This window comes from Tachysurus vachellii, chromosome 3 (genome assembly GCF_030014155.1).
Source record: "Tachysurus vachellii isolate PV-2020 chromosome 3, HZAU_Pvac_v1, whole genome shotgun sequence".
NCBI lineage: Eukaryota > Metazoa > Chordata > Actinopteri > Siluriformes > Bagridae > Tachysurus > Tachysurus vachellii.
This window is the reverse complement of record NC_083462.1, coordinates 5,783,372-5,806,631: the sequence shown is the minus strand read 5'-3', so window position 1 is coordinate 5,806,631 and position 23,260 is coordinate 5,783,372. Positions and strand designations below refer to the sequence as shown.

Sequence of the window (23,260 nt, the reverse complement as noted above, 5' to 3'; positions counted from 1 at the left end):
TATGAAGTCATCAGTATGCGTCCATACTACTGGTTGCCATAGTGATAACTATGAGGTTGCCGTAGTGATAACTAGGAGGCGTTTCACTATTTTTAACAATTTATAATAAACCTTGTACGTTACTTATCCGGTTTAATAGACATTTGACTATTAACATTAGTGACTTTTTCCTCTAAACTGTGATGTTTAGTGTAAATCAGTATGAAAAATAATATAAAAGTCAAGGTTCTTTGAGGCCATTAAATAAAAGCCCCGCCCCCAGAGGAAACATAGCTGCTAAGACCCGCCCCCAGATGGAACATAACTGCTAAGCCCCGCCCCCAGGTGGGCCATGGCTTGCTAAGCCCCGCCCCCAGAGGGAACACAGCCCCTTTTTACCTTAAATTGCACGAGTAGTTTAAACACACGAGCAAACTCTCTAGTAACTTTAATAATATGTCTTTATTTTGTTATTCACTCCGGATTAAAAACACTATTAACATAAGCCAATAATTTCACCAGTAGCTGAAGATTAGCTGAAACTCAAAACATTTCATTACACAAGGTTAGATCTGCTGCATCGACGTCAGACTTTATACAAAATAAAAGCTTTAATCAGAACAATATGTCCGAATGCCGCACTCCTTCGCAATTGAACTGAAAACGATTCAGGAGTCGGTTCAGATAAATGAATCAGTAACCTGTCGCACACAGTAAAGGTTCACAAACAGGGTTAAAGGACAGTCTCAGTGAGACATCCCAGTCTCAGATGTTAGGGGACAAGAGCAGAAAAAAGGAGAAACACAGACATGAAATATAAATAATAGACACATACTCATATTCCATTCATTTCACATTTACAGCATTTTAGCAGACGACCTAATATCCAGAGCGACTTACATTTGATCTCATTTTCATGCAACTGAGCAATTGAGGGTTAAGGGCCTTGCTCAGGGGCCCAGCAGTGGCAGCTTGGTGGACATCGGAAACGAACTCACAACCTTCCGATTGGTAGCCCAACACCTTAACCACTAGGCTACCACATCCCTACCACAACCTTTTATCCTGGTTTACAGTAATTATGATTTATTTTATTTGATATCTTTTATTTTCACACTAACAGTCGTCTCAGAAGTGAACAAAAATATGACATTTAAAAAGCTCTATTTACTAAGCGGTCCATGTAGTATTGTGTTCTAAGAAAAGAAATCAACGATGCAGCAGCGGAGTTCCTCTTACTATCCACACACACACACACACACACACACACACACACACACACACACACACACACACACACACACACACACACACACACACCTTTACCTAAAAGCATTCCTGTGGCGGAAAACTTAGATTTACATCGGATCGGTTCACCTTGAATAGTCCCTGTGTACGCTGTTACTATAGTAACGTTAACGCATTAGAACTGTTAGAGAAAATTAACCACAGCCTTCTGACCAATCAGGATTGAGAACTCAACGGTGGTGTGGTACTTAATGACAATAAAGCGGAATGCTTGTGTTTTTCCACACACCGTCGTTTGGGATTTATGTGGCGTGTAAAGACGTGAACGCGTTTTATAAGTGTTATCCTTGTAATTATTGTAATTCTATCAGTTTCAGTACATGCTTAAGTCAGAGTATAGCACACACACACACACACACACACACACATATCTCATTTTGTTCTCCATCTCCCCTTACAGTTAGTTGTTACTCATCAGCACACTGTGACGTGATTGGCCAGTCTGTTGATTTCCAAGAGCTGCTGAGTTTATACTTGACGGTGGATTACGACGTGACGTTACAAGCTGGTTTAGGGTTTGAGTTTGAGCCAGGGATAAAGCAGGGTGAGGATGGACAGAACGGACGAAGTGAGACCGCACGCCCCTACGAACCCCGAGCCGGTTTGATAGAGGCCCAGTTTGTCCAGCGGGATGAAGACATCACACAGGTTCTTGAGCGTGTCCAGCAGGAGCGGAGGGTTGCTGCGGAGGACGGCGACCAACAGACACAACTGCTGCTGAAGCCTTGCCTTACATACAGACGTGCAGGAGGACGGGACGGAGGGGAATTCACCGTTCTCTAAGGTGCCCGAGAGATGAGCTTTGGATGAAGTGCTGCGCCGCTCGCGCTCCATCAACCCATGGATCTCATACAGGTCACGTGTCAGGTTTAAGATGAGCGCAAACAAGTAATACCTACAGAGAGAGAAAGAATGAAAGGAAAGAAAAAAATGGGAGAAGAAAAAGAAAGAAAAGATAAGAAAAGCAAAGCAACGTCACCTGAATGACCTCTGACTCCACTTGTTCTGATCGAGTCGAGGCAGCAGCCCCGTCTTTCCGGCCCACAGCAGGTTGTCGCAGGCGAAGTACATGGCTTTGTTTAAGTGGGAAACGGTGATGCAGAGCCGCAGCACGCAGTCAGAGAGATGAATGGCTCGCTTGGCTGCTTCCAGAGACTCGGCTGAGTTTCCTAACCGCATCACTGAACACAGGGAAACACACCAAAAGACACACAGCTCAGTTCCAGATAAAAACACCACCATAACTGTGGGTGAAAGTGAAATGAGTAGCGTGTTTAAAAAATTCACCTTTATGCTCTATAGTGGGTTTATTAGCTCTTATGGTTCTTCAGTCAGAAACATGTGAGTATCTGAGTATGAGAGACGTGAGGACGTGAGTATGAGAGACGCGAGGACGGGAGTATCTGAGTATGAGAGACGTGAGTACCTGAGTATGAGAGACGCGAGGACATGGGTATGAGAGACGCGAGGACGGGAGTATCTGAGTATGAGAGATGCGAGGACGTGAGTATCTAAGTTTGAGAGACATAAGGACGTGAGTATCTGAGTATGAGGGACGTGAGGACGTGAGTATCTGAGTATGAGAGACGTGAGGACGTGAGTATCTGAGTATGAGAGACGCGAGGACGTGAGTATCTGAGTATGAGAGACGCGAGGACGTGAGTATCTGAGTATGAGAGACGCGAGGACGTGAGTATCTGAGTATGAGAGACGTGAGGACATGAGGATCTGAGTATGAGACGTGAGGACATGAGTATCTGAGTATGAGAGACGCGAGTATCTGAGTATGAGAGACGCAAGTATCTGAGTATGAGAGACGCGAGTATCTGAGTATGAGAGACGCAAGGACGTGAGTATCTGAGTATGAGAGACGCAAGGACGTGAGTATCTGAGTATGAGAGACGCAAGGACGTGAGTATCTGAGTATGAGAGACGCAAGGACGTGAGTATCTGACTATGAGAGACGCAAGGACGTGAGTATCTGACTATGAGAGACGCGAGGACGTGAGTATCTGACTATGAGAGACGCGAGGACGTGAGTATCTGACCATGAGAGACGCGAGGACGTGAGTATCTGACCATGAGAGACACGAGGACGTGAGTATCTGAGTATGAGAGACGCGAGGACGTGAGTATCTGAGTATGAGAGACGCAAGGACGTGAGTATCTGAGTATGAGAGACGCGAGGACGTGAGTATCTGACTGAGAGACGCAAGGACGTGAGTATCTGACTGAGAGACGCGAGGACGTGAGTATCTGAGTATGAGAGACGCGAGGACGTGAGTATCTGAGTATGAGAGACGCGAGTATCTGAGTATGAGAGACGCAAGGACGTGAGTATCTGAGTATGAGAGACGCAAGGACGTGAGTATCTGACTATGAGAGACGCGAGGACGTGAGTATCTGACTATGAGAGACGCGAGGACGTGGGTATCTGACTATGAGAGACGCGAGGACGTGAGTATCTGACCATGAGAGACGCGAGGACGTGAGTATCTGACCATGAGAGACACGAGGACGTGAGTATCTGACCATGAGAGACACGAGGACGTGAGTATCTGAGTATGAGAGACGCGAGGACGTGAGTATCTGAGTATGAGAGACGCAAGGACGTGAGTATCTGAGTATGAGAGACGCGAGGACGTGAGTATCTGACTGAGAGACGCAAGGACGTGAGTATCTGACTGAGAGACGCAAGGACGTGAGTATCTGAGTATGAGAGACGCGAGGACGTGAGTATCTGAGTATGAGAGACGCGAGGACGTGAGTATCTGAGTATGAGAGACGCGAGGACGTGAGTATCTGACTATGAGAGACGCAAGGACGTGAGTATCTGAGTATGAGAGACGCGAGGACGTGAGTATCTGAGTATGAGACGCAAGGACGTGAGTATCTGAGTATGAGAGACGCGAGGACGTGAGTATCTGAGTATGAGAGACGCGAGGACGTGAGTATCTGAGTATGAGAGACGCGAGGACGTGAGTATCTGAGTATGAGAGACGCGAGGACGTGAGTATCTGAGTATGAGTATTGCTCTAGTATTGCTCTAGATAAGGGCATCTGCCAAATCCTGTAAATGTAAATGTGAGGAAGTGAGTAACTAAGTATGACGTGAGGACATGAGAATCCGAGTATGACGTGAGGACGTGAGGACCCGAGTATGACATGAGGACGTGAGAATCCGAGTATGACGTGAGGACGTGAGTATCTAAGTATGACGTGAGAATCCAAGTATGACGTGAGGACGTGAGTATCCGAGTATGACGTGAGGACGTGAGTATCTGAGTATGACGTGAGTATCTGGGTATGACGTGAGTATCTGAGTATGACGTGAGTATCTGAGTATGACGTGAGTATCTGAGTATGACGTGAGTATCTGAGTATGACGTGAGTATCTGGGTATGACGTGAGTATCTGAATATGACGTGAGGACGTACGTACATTTCCTGCTGAGGCTCAGATGAGCTTCCAGCTGCTTGATGGCTGTTAATAGGTGAGCTGCAGCTCCTCCTTTCTGCAGTGTGTATCCTAACAGTGTGCAGGCATATTGTGCAGCCCTGTACACAACACACAAAACACACAACTGAACACAGACTACTGACACACTGTGCAGCCCTGTACACAACACACAAACACACAACTGAACACAGACTACTGACACACTGTGCAGCCCTGTACACAACACACAAAACACACAACTGAACACAGACTACTGACACACTGTGCAGCCCTGTACACAACACACAAACACACAACTGAACACAGACTACTGACACACTGTGCAGCCCTGTACACAACACACAAACACACAACTGAACACAGACTACTGACACACTGTGCAGCCCTGTACACAACACACAAACACACAACTGAACACAGACTACTGACACACTGTGCAGCCCTGTACACAACACACAAAACACACAACTGAACACAGACTACTGACACACTGTGCAGCCCTGTACACAACACACAAACACAATGAACACAGCCTACTGACACACTGTGCAGCCTTGTACACAACACACACACTGAACACAGCCTACTGACACACTGTGCAGCCCTGTACACAACACACAAACACAGCCTACTTCAGTGTGTGTGTGTGTTGTGTACAGGGCTGCACACAACACACACACTGAACATAGCCTACTGACACACTGTGCAGCCCTGTACACAACACACAAACACAATGAACACAGCCTACTGACACACTGTGCAGCCCTGTACACAACACACACACACAAACACACAACTGAACACAGCCTACTGACACACTGTGCAGCCCTGTACACAACACACAAACACAATGAACACAGCCTACTGACACACTGTGCAGCCTTGTACACAACACACAAACACACAACTGAACACAGACTACTGACACACTGTGCAGCCTTGTACACAACACACACACTGAACACAGCCTACTGACACACTGTGCAGCCCTGTACACAACACACAAACACAGCCTACTTCAGTGTGTGTGTGTGTGTTGTGTACAGGGCTGCACACAACACACACACTGAACATAGCCTACTGACACACTGTGCAGCCCTGTACACAACACACAAACACAATGAACACAGCCTACTGACACACTGTGCAGCCCTGTACACAACACACAAAACACACAACTGAACACAGCCTACTGACACACTGTGCAGCCCTGTACACAACACACAAACACAATGAACACAGCCTACTGACACACTGTGCAGCCTTGTACACAACACACACACTGAACACAGCCTACTGACACACTGTGCAGCCCTGTACACAACACACAAACACAGCCTACTTCAGTGTGTGTGTGTGTTGTGTACAGGGCTGCACACAACACACACACTGAACATAGCCTACTGACACACTGTGCAGCCCTGTACACAACACACAAACACAATGAACACAGCCTACTGACACACTGTGCAGCCCTGTACACAACACACACACACAAACACACAACTGAACACAGCCTACTGACACACTGTGCAGCCTTGTACACAACACACACACTGAACACAGCCTACTGACACACTGTGCAGCCCTGTACACAACACACAAACACACTAAACACAGCCTACTGACACACTGTGCAGCCCTGTACACAACACACAAACACACAACTGAACACAGACTACTGACACACTGTGCAGCCCTGTACACAACACACACACACTGAACACAGCCTACTGACACACTGTGCAGCCCTGTACACAACACACAAACACACAACTGAACACAGACTACTGACACACTGTGCAGCCCTGTACACAACATACAAACACACAACTGAACACAGACTACTGACACACTGTGCAGCCCTGTACACAACATACAAACACACAACTGAACACAGACTACTGACACACTGTGCAGCCCTGTACACAACACACAAACACACAACTGAACACAGACTACTGACACACTGTGCAGCCCTGTACACAACACACAAACACACACTGAACACAGACTACTGACACACTGTGCAGCCCTGTACACAACACACAAACACACACTGAACACAGACTACTGACACACTGTGCAGCCCTGTACACAACACACAAACACACAACTGAACACAGACTACTGACACACTGTGCAGCCCTGTACACAACACACACACACTGAACACAGCCTACTGACACACTGTGCAGCCCTGTACACAACACACAAACACACAACTGAACACAGACTACTGACACACTGTGCAGCCCTGTACACAACACAAAAACACACAACTGAACACAGACTACTGACACACTGTGCAGCCCTGTACACAACACACACACACTGAACACAGCCTACTGACACACTGTGCAGCCCTGTACACAACACACAAACACACACTGAACACAGACTACTGACACACTGTGCAGCCCTGTACACAACACACAAACACACAACTGAACACAGACTACTGACACACTGTGCAGCCCTGTACACAACACACAAACACACACTGAACACAGCCTACTGACACACTTTGCAGCCCTGTACACAACACACACACACTGAACACAGCCAGGAGTTGTAGTGTAGTTTCTTTCTCACCTGAACACTCGATCTTTCGCTTGACTCTGAGCGCTGAATCTCACCCACGTCTCCATGTAAACAACTCTTGACTTTCAACCAACCCGAACTCGTTAAATTGCACTTTTTTGCAAGGATTTTATAATTACAGATTCGGAGAATAAACGTGTAAAGACAACAATACGTTTAATATCTTAATTATTATACAGTAAACAGTCTGCTTTTAATGCGCGTTACTGTTGACTTCCGGTTTACGGCGAGCGCAGAGGAACAAACTCGTCTCGTTTCTTGCTTCTACAATGTAAAATCAAAATATTAATTTTTTTACAACTAACCACAAAAAAATTATATCTAAACATATCTTTCCACTCTATAATTATCGACTTGGAGATAAAAAAAAAAGGTTTGAAACATTAAAAAAAAGAAAAAAAGAATAATGTGAAAATGTATTGGCACCCTTCTGCTGTCTGACATTCAGAGGTGGATTCAGACATTTTATTTAAATTATTATAACTAAACAATTGATTATTATAAATGCATCAATTCATTTGCCTGATTCATATGAATCGATCATCGTCTTTACCCATTGTGTGTTTTATTTCTTTTAAGAAAATGACAAAATCAATGAATACCAGGAAAACTCAGCTACACCATTTTATTTAAGAATCTCTGATGAAAATAAATTAAAGAAAATATAGTATTCATGATCACACAGTTGAGAGAAAAAAAAAATCTCACAGTTAAAAAACAAAAACGAACAATAATCAGACATACCATTTAGGTTTTTCATGAAGTAATTGCACAAAATTGATTAAAAAAAAAAAAAAGAAATTTGTGAAGGTATCACATTTGTACGCCATCTAACATAGAGAACAAGTCCGAAAATACCAACGGGATGCAAAACGAGAGGTTACAAATCCCTAGAAGTGTGTCCTCTTGTGCTGTGATGACTCTCGTCACGACAAATCCCAGACATGCGAGATGAGTTCCAGTGTGTTTGGATGAATCATGACTTAAATTAATGCAGTTTGTTATTTAAAAAAGAAAGAAAGAAAGAAGTGAACATAAGCTAACATTACATCAGAATCCTAGTGTGATCTTTAAAGTTTATAACATTACATACGTCCTTATGCTGTGTGCTGTGCCTTTCCCAGTGTGTGTGAATATGTGTGTGTTTCACTGCTCATTTAAAAAATAACACTACTCTCAAATGAGCCTCAGGCCGAATGCCTCCCTACTTCCTTTTTAAAAGCACAGGGTTTGATGTTGTGGCTTCAACACCGCACTCTAGCGCTCTGTAGGGAGCTGTTTAGGATATAAACCACATTAAAAACCTCAGAGCTGCAAAACTGTGATCTGGATCTACAAACAAACACGACGAAAATTAGAACCAGCAAGAAAGAAAACGTTACGCGATCCTTTATTCACCTGCATTCGAACCTCACACCTATCAAACACATCCTGCACATTATTTAATCTTTCTCTTTTCATCTCTTTTTCCTCACATGCTCTAAACACTCTGAGGCAAACCTGAAGCCTGTTCTGAACCACATGATCAGGGTCTGAAATGGTTCTCCATCTCGGTTGTCCACGGTGACAGTTAGGATTTTGTCAGAGGTTTTTATTGTGATTTCGCTTTCGAACCTGAAACGAAACCTCAGCCCATGTAGTTTGTCTCTATTTTGTGTGTTGGATTGATACTGTCGTTACGTGTGGATGTGTTGGGTTTTTAAGCTCTCCTAAGACACAGCTAAACGTTTAAAAGTTCGACTCCTAACCCTAAGGTTGTGGGTTCGAGTCTCAGGCCAGCAATAATACGACTAAGGCACCGACCCCCCCGCAGTGTGTGTATGTTCACTGCTGTGTGTGTGAACTTTGGATGGGTTAAATGCAAAGAACAAATTCTGAGTACGGGTCACTGTACTTAACTGTATGTCATGTCACAAAACACACACACTGGGGAACTAAAAAAACTCTAGAGACCTCACGTACTGTACCAGAGGACTGATACTGTTCAGTGTATCTTTAAGCACCATTGTGTATATATGGCTGTGTGATGATACACTGACTGGAAGAAGTGTTTTAACAAACTTTAAGAAAGATCAGGGTTAAATCTGTTGTTATTTACTGCCACAGTGGAAAAAATGCTGTCATTTCAGACCCTGCTATATATATATATATATATATATATATATATATATATATATATATATATATAGCTACATAACTCTCTCGTTCTTTATCAGTTCCTCGGTATCTCCCCTACCTTCGGATTTCATCCCACTGGTTAAAAATTAGAGGTACTACAGTTCCCCTGAAAGTCAACATCGAAAGCTAAGCTCCTTGTAACTAAAGTCAAGTTTAATACGTTTCACTAGATACAGTATTATGAAGAATTGCGCCTCAGGTAAAGGTAACAGTGAGTAGCCGGTATCTCGTGGCTATAAGTGTGTCCTGGACGTCGAAGGCTGGTGTCTGATCAAACATAACCGATACACCATTCAGAGTGCTTCATTAAAAAAGAAATCAGATTATAAACTACTAGGTTAACATTTCCCGCACCACCTCTCCACAGGGTGGAGGTAACAATGTTACGGTCGAGACCATGGGAGCAGTAACTTCTTCTTCTTCGCCCAACAGCCACGTCAGTTCTCGGAGTGCTGTTTCTTGCGAAAGGGCGCTTTAAAGCGGCTCCAGAGAGATCGGCTGCGTCGCGTCTTTCTCTCGCCGCTGCGCACCACCTCAGCCTCGCGCTGACGGATCTGACGCACCAGAGCGGCGAAAACCTCGTCGATGTAGTAACGAAAGGCTGCCGACGTCTCGAAAAACGGACACTGGAACTCCCTCGCCAGGTCCTTCCCCTCCTCTACTGACACCTGGTAAAGACGGGGACATATTAAAAAAATATAACAGTGTATAAGTCTTCTATATCCAATAGAAGTAGAAAAAACTATTTTAAAGTTGTTTACAGTGTGATTCAGAATTGCATGAAGATTTTATTCTCCTTCACTGAGTCGTGTCTGCGTAACCTGAATTTATCTTCCACACCCATAAACCTGTAAACCTCCAGGGATTTGACTGTAGCTTTATCAGTGCATTCCAGCCTCAGTAGAGAATGTTGATCTGACAATCTGCCAAAACTACACCACTACTTCCATTATAAAACAAACTCGGGTGTTGACAAAAGCCGGAAATTTTGCGACGTGTTTACTTTGTTTTTATTTGGAAATTAGGAGGCAATAAAAATGTCACCCAGGCCGTGCCTCCTTCACCATGACCAAGTCACCCAGGCCACGCCTCCTTCACCATGACCAAGTCACCCAGGCCACGCCTCCTTCACCATGACCAAGTGACCAAGGCCACGCCTCCTTTACAGTGACCAAGTCACCCAGGCCACGCCTCCTTCACCATGACCAAGTCACCCAGGCCACGCCTCCTTCACCATGACCAAGTCACCCAGGCCACGCCTCCTTCACCATGACCAAGTGACCAAGGCCACGCCTCCTTTACAGTGACCAAGTCACCAAGGCCACGCCTCCTTCACCATGACCAAGTCACCCAGGCCACGCCTCCTTCACCATGACCAAGTGACCAAGGCCACGCCTCCTTTACAGTGACCAAGTCACCTAGGCCTCTATTAAGTCACTCATCCCAGTAGTCCAGTATTGTTTATACAATTACTTTATTCACAAGACAGCTGCAGTGTCACTTCCCCTGCTTAGTGCACGTGTGTGTGACCGATGCAATAAAAACATGTGTGTGTGTGTTACCTGTCTCAGGTGTGCAAGGTCAGATTTGTTTCCCACGAGCACCACGGGTGTGTCCACAGTGCGCCGTACACGGCAGATCAGCTGCTTGAAGTGGCGAGCCTCCTGGAAGCTGCGCCGGTCCGTGATGGAGTAGGAAATGATGAAGCCTTCGCCGGCACGCATGTACTGATCACGCATAGCTGTGAACTCAGCCTGAACACACAGACACACTTTCTATTTATCAGCTTTAGATCGTGTCTCACACACGCCATACCAGTCCCTGAATATACTGTTACTATAGAAACCATCAGGTATTAGAATGAGCACATTAATATTATAAACCTGTGATGTGAAGCTCCACTACTAATCACCACCTTCTGACCACACTGACTGGACTTGGATGGAGATTTATAAAGTAATATAAAATGTTACACTATAAACATTAGGCACTATTAGGCATGTGCTGAGAATACATAATAATCTATGATCAGTACATTTACATACAACAGAATAATCTGTTAGTAACTGGATCGATCGCACAAATGGGAATGAAACAACTTCATTCGAGATCAGAAATAAACTGATTTCTGTTTTTCAGAGATTTAAGGATTAAGTCATATCGTTAACATCACTAGCCTTGTTGGTCTAAAACATGAGACAACGTGTCCCTGTTGAACTTTAAAAGGAAGCAGGTTCTCAGAGATGCTGTATGTGAACGGCCCTCGTCTGGAACTTCTGCTGCGTGTCAGACATAAGGCACGGCTGTGAGGATCGTACGGGTCTGACGGATCCCGCCGAGCGCTCATACGGCGTGTGTAATGTGCTCCAAATCACAGGCACCGAATTAAAGCCGAGCTCTTTAATTAAACGGGACAAGCACGTGTATGAGAAAATCTTAGAGAATCTTGAGGACACAGAGGATGACTTGAGTCTCCTGTGCTACTTACCTGTCCTGCTGTGTCCAAGATGTCCAGGTTCGCCGGCTCGTCGTCGATGCGGATCTGCGTCTTATAGGCGTCCTCTGAGTGACAGGTGGGGAAAAAAACGAGTACAATAAAAATGACGTGTCATGATTCAATATACTGTCTGATTAACTATTACTCACCTGTACACAATAAATCAGTATTAATCTGATTTTCTGTAATACACATAAAACCTACATGTCATAAGTATTTGTATGCATCGGTTATCTGTAGCCAAAACATAACATGATGTTTTTCCCCCATCGTTGATTCTAAACCCTACCATTAGGACCCTTGAGTAACACTGAGGTGTATGAAGTCCTGCTCTGACATTTTCTCCTCCTCAGCTACATCACAAGCCACTGGCTTGTGCCTGCAGGAAATCACACCTTAAGATGTGTCTGTGTTGAAGCCGAATAATGCATTAGTACTGGGTTAGGTGTGTGTGTAACAGACAGCTCGACTCTTGCAGTACAATATATAACGTACTAAACACTCATGCAGACATTTTATGTCTAAAAGCAAATATGGACGCTAAACATGTAAAGTTGAAGGTGGTTTATTATCTCACCTATAGTAGGGTCATGATCCTCAGGGAACCGGTGACTGATAAACTGCATGATGATGGCTGGAGAGAGAGAGAGAGAGAGAGACTTGTTACATAATGTGATTAAGACACCAGAGATGTGTGAGTGAATGCTCCCCCTTTCCCTTAATCTACTTGTAAGACTCATCATACACACATTCATCACAGACCTACACCATTTGTCATGTTCCCATGGCGACGGTCTGGATAAAATACAGCAAAATGATTTCTGTCAATTAAAGTCCCCAATACACAACCTTCACACCTTCACTAAGTGACATGGGTTCATTTCTCGTAGCAACAGGCTCCGTGAGACGGGGTGGTTGTCAGGCACCTCCCTAACAACCAGACAGAGCCGAAGAGACTCTAAGCCACAACCCTCTGTGTGTGTGTGTGTGTGTGTGTGTGTGTGTGTGTGTGTGTGTCAAACACTTAATCTTGAAACACATCAACATCAAACTAACCACAGCAACTAGAGATATAAGATAACTAGAGGATAAGATAAAGAGAGCGAAACACAAGAGGTCAGAGAGAGAGAGAGAGAGAGAGAGAGAGAGACAGCAAAGAAAGAGACAGACATAAAAAACAAACGAGAAGACAGAGAAAAAGAAATAGATGGACAAGCAGAGAGAGTGTATAAACTGCGTTCCCATGACACCTCTCGCTCTAAACATTCTCTATACATGAAGAGCCACCGCCCTGTGTGTGTGTGTGTGTGTGTGTGTGTGTGTCTAACTTGAACAAACAAACAAAGTGCAAACAGTGACCGAGAAAAGCCTTACAAGAGACGAACGTAAACAAAGAGCAAGTAAGAGAGACAAAACAGAGAAAAGGATGGAATTAGTGACAGACCTGTAAAATTGAGACAAAGAAAAAGAGAGAAGAACTAAGAGTGTGATAGAAGGGAGGAGCGATGCAGACAAAGAAAGAAAGGGAGAGAGAAACTGTCAGTAGTCACTCACCGCTTTTACCCACTCCTCCTTCGCCCAGCATTACCAGTTTATACTCGCGGGAAAGACCGCCAACCCCCCGCAAAGACTCCATCCACACAGCTGCAACACACACACACACAAATCATGATGACATTTCTTTCTTCAGCAGATTTTCACGTGACAGAATCAGGACCAGAATTAAGATGATGTTGTGCTGGGATGAGCGCGACGGTCGTGTGTGCACATACTTTTGTGTTAAACATGATCAAAGAAGAACTTACTAATACGTAATAAACGTATTGTAGAGTGTGTAGAGTGTGTATGAAGCTGACCCCAGAGACCAAATTTGGCACAGAAGAGGAAGTGAGTCACCGGGTTAAAATATTCATGTGACAATTTGATGCACAAACATTAACCACTGTGACCACTTTGCCTTATATATATAGCCTCATATTCTTACTTAAACTTGTAAGAATTCATATTTAAAACAATCTCTGAAAGGAATTCAGTGGAAATAAATAACCCTAGACTTTGTAAAGTCTTTAGTGAACTCTTTAGTTAAACATTAAACAAGACTGAACATTTAACTCCACACTGATGAGCTTCAGTAGCTACCAATGATGTGTTATTATTAGAATTATAACCATTATTTTTTTTTTTAAATACATCACTTATCACATGCTGAACTATGTATTTGTGCTTATATGATGCTTTTTTATATTTATAAATATATATAAAGTGAGATTTATGAACCAAAGTTGAAAAAAAAACAACAAGTAAAATATATTACAAGCTAGGAATGGGAATGCAGCGGGAGCTCGTTCACTCCCACGCCGCCAGGACGCTTCCGTGTTCGGTCTCAGGAGTCAGGAAAGATCGGGGATTCGTGACGAATGTAGGCCGCGTGCATTTAGCTTAGCCTTGTTTGTTATTTATTTATTTATGCAAATTAAACTAAAGTTGTGTTTATTTTCCAGAAACAAAATCTCGAAATGTTTGCAGATTCGGTAAATTGTCATGGTTTTTATTTTGGACTTTAGGAGGAACTTTTGTTTATAGTTTTAAACACCGTCTGAAGTTCAGAGTCAAAACTAATAAACTCGTTAAATCGCCTGTTTTTATTGTCGGAATACAATCAGAATAATCAGCTGGTCACATAAACAAATGAGCAAACGGTAAAAAATAACGTTTTACACACACCGGTGTCTCGGTTTGGTGAATAAAAAAGAATAAAAATATCTATAATGTTTAATGTATAATGTTTATAATGACCACTTACCTTTTGTCACAGTGTTTCTGTCGTCATAGTTAATTTTGTATCAGTGCATGAGATCATTTTTGTTGATAAAGTTGATAAAGTGGCACAACACACATATACACTCAAGCTTACACACACACACACACACACACACACACACACACACACACACACACACACACACACACACACACACACACACACACACACACACACTGCCGCAGGGTCCTAACACCCGACGCGCGTTCATTCAGCTAATAATTCGAATGTTTGGTTTACATGCATGTGAGAAATGTGATAACTGAAAAAAACCCGTTAAATCAGTAATCCGGATTCTTTAAAGCATTGCTCCAAGTAAGCGATTTATTTTCAAAGAAATTTTCGATTTTTACCTTTTCAAATCAATCATCTTGTAAGTTAAGCGCTCCAATCTTATTCATTTATCAGTTATAATTTACGATTAGTTTATCAGTTATAATTTACGATTCGTTTATCAGTTATAATTACGATTAGTTCATCAGTTATAATTTACGATTAGTTTATCAGTTATAATTACGATTAGTTCATCAGTTATAATTTACGATTCGTTTATCAGTTATAATTTACGATTAGTTTATCAGTTATAATTTACGATTAGTTCATCAGTTATAATTTACGATTAGTTTATCAGTTATAATTTACGATTAGTTCATCAGTTATAATTTACGATTCGTTTATCAGTTATAATTTACGATTAGTTCATCAGTTATAATTTACGATTCGTTTATCAGTTATAATTTACGATTAGTTCATCAGTTATAATTTACGATTCGTTTATGTTATAATTTACGATTAGTTTATCAGTTATAATTTACGATTAGTTTATCAGTTATCATTTACGATTAGTTCATCAGTTATAATTTACGATTCGTTTATCAGTTATAATTTACGATTCGTTTATCAGTTATAATTTACGATTAGTTTATCAGTTATAATTTACGATTCGTTTATCAGTTATAATTTACGATTAGTTCATCAGTTATAATTTACGATTCGTTTATCAGTTATAATTTACGATTCGTTTATCAGTTATAATTTACGATTCGTTTATCAGTTATAATTTACGATTAGTTTATCAGTTATAATTTACGATTAGTTTATCAGTTATAATTTACGATTCGTTTATCAGTTATAATTTACGATTAGTTTATCAGTTATAATTTAGTTTCCCGGCTCAGAAAAAAAGCCTTGAGGCTAAACAAGTTTGTTATGCTTTCTAGCACCATTTATTGATTGATTGATTGAATGATTGATTGAAAAAATAGAAAGAGGGAAAAAAAAGAAACAAATACTGACTGGTGAGGAAATGATTGTTAATGAAGCTGAAAACAAGAATTAACTTCAAACTATACTATAAACACGACAAGCTCAAGCTGCTAAACTGTTCTTAAATCTGTCTAAATGTCTGACTTCATGTCTAGTGCACTTTAGCTGCAGAAATGGAAAAATGCCCAGGTGTAGTGTATCAGTTTAGCTTTTATTTGCACGTTCATTGTGTTAACCAGTTCACCATACAGTACACATCAGCATTAGTGTAACAGGTTTAGCATAGATTTATTACAGCGTTATGCACATCAGGTGTCATCAGAAGCGTTTGGGGTTTTTTTCAATCTCCACATAAAACTTTGCATCTTGGAATTCGGGATGAAATTTTGCTTTGCGTCTTAATTTATTGTACAACACACGACAGTAAAGACCTTCGAGGTTGGAGTTTGGAGAGGAAAAGAAAGAAAGTTGCAGGGCAAGAAGAAAAGATAAATAAAAAAATAAATAAAAACAAAAAGGCAGAAAGTGCTACTGCCGGAATAGTGCATGAAGACAAACGATACTTTACAACCGCTTATATTTATTTATACACATATAAACAAACTTTGTATCAAGAATCAAGAACGCACAAAAAGGCAAAAATATAGAAAGTGTATAAGTTTTCGTTTGCATTATTATTTTCTCTTCATGTGGGTTGCTTTGTTCATTGAATGGAAAAGAGAAAAGGACACAAGTATTTTGTTTAATTTTGTCTGGTTTTTTTTTGTTTTTATTTTTCTTTATCAAAACCTTGCTATAATTGAGGCTACTGTACACCAACCTACACTAAAGCAGAGATGAGATAGAGGAGCACGGAATATTACAGCATATATTATATTACTATTTACGATCTTTAGGATTTTACTTTCCCTCTTATTTCTTTCCTGCATGCAGTGTGTGGAGTAAAGTACATCATATACATGTGTGTAAGAAAACGTTCATTGTTGTAGCAGTAATAGTGCATCGTGGGTCCTGTACTAGCGTCATCATTTGAATGGACCGTTATGCGACGTTAACGAAGGTCCGAAGAAGCTTTTAGAGCGAATACGAGGCGTCTGAAACGATCCGAACGACTGAAACCCTTTATAGCCTTGAAGAGAAACAATTCTATTCATCTTCATTGATGAGGTTGAGTAAGGAGGAAGGAGAGAAAGTCTTTAAAGGGGAAATTGATAGTTTTTTATTGAGCTCCTAATCCTGTAATAATAATAATAATAATAATAATAATAATAATGTCAGTGATACTGTGGTAAATGATATAATACAACGGTGTACTGGATGTTACTAGTTTAATCTGAAACAGATCACAGTTCGCATATAATATTAGTGATGTGAAGCTGTCACATGGAGCACGAAGCGGAGCACGAAGCGCAGCGCGAGACCAAACCCTAGACTTCCTTTAGGAGGTGGTGGGAGTTCAGCTGCGCTGGAACTGTGCTGCGATTCCCGTGAACGTAAACACAACTCCGCTCTCATTCCGGAAGTAAAGTATTTGTGTGTGTGTGTTTTATCCGATGACATCATGACATCATGTTGTGTTTCCACACACTGTGACATGAGAGTCATGGGAACGCTGTGGGACACACAGTATGTGAGGTGACGCACTTTACTGCGCATAATAGCACCAAAATGATACAAAAACAAAAAAAATACCTTGATTCGATACAGTTGTGTTCGCCATGCATGTGTTTTTGTGATAATTCAGAATGAAAATGCCCCGGGCTTCGACAAGAATCGAGCGAGACCGTATCCAGACCAACGACCCTGGATTCGAATTCAGATCACGGTGTGAACATTAGTGGTGTAGTTCAGTGCTGCTCCTAAACACACCTGAGATGTTCCTAGGAAACGATGACTAAATAAGCAAGTGTGTGTGTGTGTGTGTGTTTGTGTGTGTGTGTGTTTGTGTGTGTGTGTTTGTGTGTGTCACTCGGTCATATGTCTAAAGGGTTTCAGTCATCCAGAGAAGAGTGTGTGATATTGAAATGATCTACTAAGATCATATTTAAAGATTTCTTTCCCCGTTTATCGGACAGTCAGATGACCCCATGTCACAAAAGTCTGAGCGCTATAAAAAAGAAGCATGAAGAAAGGATCAGGTTTTACTGTAGCAGAGCGAAACGACAGAAGATGAAGTTTAACTGTTCGTACCGAAGGATTTTATTTCCTTTTTGGTTTCTCTCTAACATCAGACAGTGTTGTGGAGATGAAACAATGCTTTTGTTGCAGCTGGATGTAACTAAAAACGGATAAAAACTACGAAATAATGTGTTTATGTTGCCGTACAAGTTGCCGTAGTAACAAGAGTCCAGGACGTGAACGACGTTACAGCAAAATGATCAACTTCCTCTAACTTTTCCACCAATCAGAGCCCTGGATGAGTTTTTGAGCATTATATTAAATGCAGTCTAACTTTATATTATTCTCTTGATTTCTTTCGCACGGGACATCAATTTGATCATCACAGCTATTTGGTTCTTTATATATATTTATATATTTATATATAGTCTTTTCTTTTCTACAATTACAAAAAAAAATCCTAAACCTAAAGTGCAATTATCTGCATATTTTTTACTTTTTTCTTCTTTTTCATCCAGGAAGGGCTTCATCTGTGCATTAAACCCTAATAAAACGACTTTCAGTTGAGCCTAGAGAGATATTCAGCGTCTGGAAGATAAGAACGATGCCTTTAGCTTAGAGAAAAGCGAGAGCTTCTTATCATACACTCTGTACATCATTTGTTAGAAGAGGAAACGCAGGCAAAGAAGCAACGCGTTCGTTTAAAAATACACACGGGGTCGCTATGAATGCGGACTACAGAGAAAAGAGAAATGAACTTCGGAGGATAAAACCCATCTATGTACAACAAGACTAACTGGAAAAGATTGCACACTTTTACATGTTTTTCTCTCAGACTAGAAATTCTTTTTAACTCTTTAATATCTTTTATATTGATCCGTATTCATGTGTCAGTGAAGATGTGCAGATTATTAAATGGCCAAGGAACGACTACAATGGCCTGGGAACATCTGTACACCTTTACTGTCATTAAAAAAATGTCAGGAACCATAAATATTCATGAGCATGCAAATTAGACCCACACACACTTAGTCCTCCTGCACGGCAAAGGGTCGGGCCAGTTAGTCACATAGGAATCAAGGTTTATTTAGTCTTATCAAAGTGAGCAGGCTTTCAGGTCACTTTTACGCGGCTGCCTTGATTAGCGTTTCTACCCAAAACATCTAAAAATACAGAAAGGAGTCAATGCAAACATGTTAAACATTAAACCACTCCATCCATGATCTGAAAATAAAGCCATATTGATATAAATGAGCATAGGATGACTCTGTGATCAACAGAGACTGAAGAGGTTTGGTTCTACCTCGCTCTACTGTACCTCATGTACCTCACACACACACAGACACACACACACACACTCTTTTACATTGTGCTAACGTCTTTCTGTAAAGAGTGCGGTGCTTGACGTGCGCATTAAGTTCAAGTTTAGCTTTGACTCTAAGGGGCTTTTTACACCTGGTCACTTCATGTGTTTTCTGTGATCAGATAGCTATCCGATGGTAAAAAGACCAGGTCTAAATGCCCCCCGAAACGTTTTCCAGACGGATATAAATCCGATGGTACAAACCCCTTCAGGAGGTGGTCTGGGACGCGTTTCAGATGAAACTGGACAGGTGTAAATGAATGTGGTTGTTCAAGACACATACGTCAGCGCTAAACTCCTCCCAAACAGAAGGACGTCACTCGCAGGTGACTCACGAGTCGTGCATCACGCCAGAAACAAATGCTGTTTTTTGTAGCATAACCGTCATAACAAGTTTTTACGTCTTCTTTTTGATTTCGTTCTGAAAACCGCATACACCAAAGCATGTTCCGTTTCAATTACCCCGGAAATGAGGTCAAATATATTTGCATTTTGGGCGGGAGTAGAAAGATCGGATCGATATCCGAATCGCCGAGACGCATTTATGTGGCCTAATGTAAACGGAACAGATTTAACAAATCAGAAAGCTATCGGATCAGAGACAACACACGAAGTGACCGGGTGTAAAAAGGCCCTAAAGTCGTACTGTGTTTAAATCTCCTCTAGAAGCCACGCCCACTATGTGTTTCGGCCACGATCGATCTTTTGATTTAATGGAGCTTCATCATCGGTTGTGAATTATTCACAAGGATTATTTACAACCTCATTGTTGCCATGGTGTCAGTGAAGGAATTGTTCAAAAATAAACAATAAAACTCTCATCAGGATTTAAGGCGAAGAAGAAAAGAAAAAAAAACAGAAAAGAAAAGAAAAAAACATAAACATTAATAAACCAGAGTCAGACTCCTGCTTACAGATCTTTTCATCATTATAACAGTGACTTAAAGGTTTCTTATCAGCTAAAGAACGAAATAAAGCCGTGGACAGTCTTGAGACTTTGTGTCGATCTCGAACACACTCCTAAAAAGTGTAGCTTCTTCCTCGTCTTCTTCCTCCTCCTCGGTAAGCGAATACAGTCAGGAACAGACTTTTCTTTTTAAAGATTATTCGAAATCCTCACCAAAGAAGGCTGTGTGCTAATGTTACGCTTTTAGATGGTAGGATTTATTCCGAATGGCGTCTGATCGCAGGTTACGGTGCGAACAGGACTATTGTGTCAGGTAGGTGGGGTTAGTCTGCGTTTTTCTTTAATTGTCCAAAACGTGTGAGCCGGCGGTCCTCAGGTCTAACAAATAGGAGACAAGAGTTCAGAGGAAAAATAGGGCCTCCGTCTGAATGAAGCGCAGGAGTCGCTCAAGTAAAATCGTACTTTGTGTAAATGCAGCGTCCAAGCCAGGACACGCGCACGCACACACACGCACACACACACGCACACACACACACGCGTATTCAGGTTGGGATACACCTACAGGAGCGAAGGGAAACAGACAGGTTTCTAGGTTTACGGTGAAGGGACAGAAGGACGCTGAGGTTAGAACTCAGACAGGTTGTGCCACTTGGCGATCTGCCGCCGCGGATTGTCGCACACTTCCCTCCAGTGTGTGACACCAGACGGCGTGGGGCTCTGACCGCCCAGCACCAGACGGCCCATTACGGCGTTCTTGGTGGTGCGGTCGAAGTCGATGAGCAGGAACTCGACAGAGATGTCGGCCATGAGCTCGGTGGGAACGTCGTACACAAATGACTCGTTAAAGACCGGCTCCAGCGTGCACTTCTTCACGTGAGTCTTCTTTTTGGCGATGCGTCTGCGGCCGTAAAACACGTTGACCTTCACGTACGGGTCTGTGAAGTGAAGGGACAGGCAGGGTTAAACATGGTGTGTGTGTGTGTGTGTGTGTGTGTGTGTGTGTGTGTACAGGCTTACTGCCTGGCAGGCTGGTGATGTCCATGGTAGGAAGATGTTTGGCTTTGAGCACCACCACGTTCAGTCTGTGTGTGGCAGGATGGTAGGACAGAGACACCAGCAGCTCACCACGTCTCCCACACTACAGGGACAAAGGTCAGAGGTCAGAGGTCAGGAACCATAGACTTAAGTGTGTAGAATCATGCCTTGTTATAGAACAAGTGTATGTGAAATTTTGACGTCGTCTGGTCAACATTCTCTCAGCACACACACACACACACACACACACACACACACACACACACACACACACACTCCTCTCAATCCACATCTCTCTCTCTTTCTATTTATTTCACCATCTTTATCATCCTCCTATCCTACCATCCTATCATGCTGCATATTTGGTCCATTCTCTTTATATACATCTCTCCCTCTCTTCATTGTTTTTATTTTTTCTCCTCTCACCATATGTGCCCTCCCTTCTCTCTCTCTCTCTCTCTCTTTCTCTGCCACTCTCTGTTTTTCTGTTTCTCTCTCCATTCTATTTATTCCTCCCTCTTAATCATTCCCTCTCTTCCCACTTGCTCTTTATCCTTCCTTAACTCTGTGTTTAGTCTGTGTTCTCTTTACCTCTCTCTCCCTTTATTGCCCTCTCTCTCTCTCTCTCTCTCTCTCTCTCTCTCTCTGTCTCTCTCTCTCTCTCTCTCTCTCTGTCTCTCTCTCCCTTTATTGCTCTCTCTCTCTCTCCCTTTATTGCTCTCTCTCTCTCTCTCTCTCTCTCTCTCTCTCTCTCTCTCTCCCTTTATTGCTCTCTCTCTCTCTCTCTCTCTCTCTCTCTCTCTCTCTCTCTCTCTCTCTCTCTCTCTCCCTTTATTGCTCTCTCTCTCTCTCTCTCTCACTCACTCTCTCTCTCTCTCCCTCTCTCACTCCCTCTCTCTCCCTCTCTTTATTGCTAACTCTCTCTCTCTCTCTCCCTCTCTCTCTCTCTCTATCACTCTCTCTCTCTCCCTCTCTCTTGCTCTCTTTATTGCTATCTCTCTCTCTCTCCCTCTCTCTCTCTCTCTCCCTCTCTCTCGCTCTCTTTATTGCTATCTCTCTCTCTCTCTCTCTCCCTCTCTCTCTCTCTCTCTCTCTCTCTCTCTCTCTCCCTTTATTGCTATCTCCCCCCCCCTCTCATTTCGGGGACTACTTCTGGTTATCACCATGGCGACTGACCGTGGGAGGCAGCCTGAAGCTGATCTTGAACTCCAGACAGACTGTTTCTCACTCTTTTGATCTTTACATGGGAACTAAACATCTTCATAACGACAGGACATCGTGAGGGTTTTAATGAACTGTGTCCCAATATTTAACCGCTCTTCACACACACACACACACACACACACACATATTTATGTACAGTGCAGCTTTGTGCTTATTCGGGTTAAGGGCAGGTGTAGAATTACTGACTCACTGTGTTTCTGCAACAGCCAGAATTTTTTAAATAATTCTTCTTCTTCTTCTTCTTCTTCTTCTTCTTCTTCTTATTATTATTATTATTATTATTATTATTTATCCTAAATCAGTGTAGCATAAAAAAGAGACTCTCTCTCTCTTTATTTCTCTCTCTCTCTCTTTCTCTCTCTCTCTCTCTCTCTCTCTCTCTCTCTCTCTGAGATTAATGTGCTGCTTTGCAGAATGCTGCAGTTCCGCTTTTCTTTTCAGAATCACTTCACCGTCTCGACTCCATCTGTCTCCTGCATCGACTCGTCTTCGTCTCCCCAT

The 23,260-nt window shown here is 42.3% G+C and overlaps 3 protein-coding genes across 3 annotated transcripts in view; all 3 read right to left on the bottom strand.

Annotated features, from left to right (window-relative positions):
* Positions 1-422: 422 nt before the first annotated feature.
* Positions 423-7,564, bottom strand: pex11b (peroxisomal biogenesis factor 11 beta). The gene is made up of 4 exons (XM_060865516.1): positions 7,342-7,564; positions 4,729-4,844; positions 2,267-2,468; positions 423-2,182 (listed from the first exon to the last, which is right to left on the bottom strand). Exons 1-4 carry the CDS (start codon positions 7,395-7,397, stop codon positions 1,798-1,800), a joined length of 759 nt encoding a protein of 252 aa, XP_060721499.1. The 5' UTR covers positions 7,398-7,564; the 3' UTR covers positions 423-1,797.
* Positions 7,565-7,961: 397 nt separating this feature from the next.
* On the bottom strand, positions 7,962-14,967 carry rit1 (Ras-like without CAAX 1). Its single transcript, XM_060865515.1, has 6 exons — positions 14,829-14,967; positions 13,580-13,669; positions 12,603-12,659; positions 12,017-12,090; positions 11,091-11,282; positions 7,962-10,196 (listed from the first exon to the last, which is right to left on the bottom strand). The coding sequence occupies exons 2-6, from the start codon at positions 13,659-13,661 to the stop codon at positions 9,966-9,968; spliced, it is 636 nt and encodes a 211-aa protein (XP_060721498.1). The 5' UTR covers positions 13,662-13,669; positions 14,829-14,967; the 3' UTR covers positions 7,962-9,965.
* A 1,343-nt stretch (positions 14,968-16,310) lies between these two features.
* The window catches only part of syt11a (synaptotagmin XIa), a 24,348-nt gene continuing 17,398 nt past the window's right edge, over positions 16,311-23,260 (bottom strand). The window contains exons 3-4 of the mRNA XM_060865514.1: positions 21,518-21,638; positions 16,311-21,435 (exon numbers count right to left, since the gene is read on the bottom strand). Coding sequence (XP_060721497.1) covers positions 21,125-21,435; positions 21,518-21,638 — 432 coding nt within the window. The 3' untranslated portion in view covers positions 16,311-21,124. The remainder of the gene's footprint in view (positions 21,436-21,517; positions 21,639-23,260) is intronic.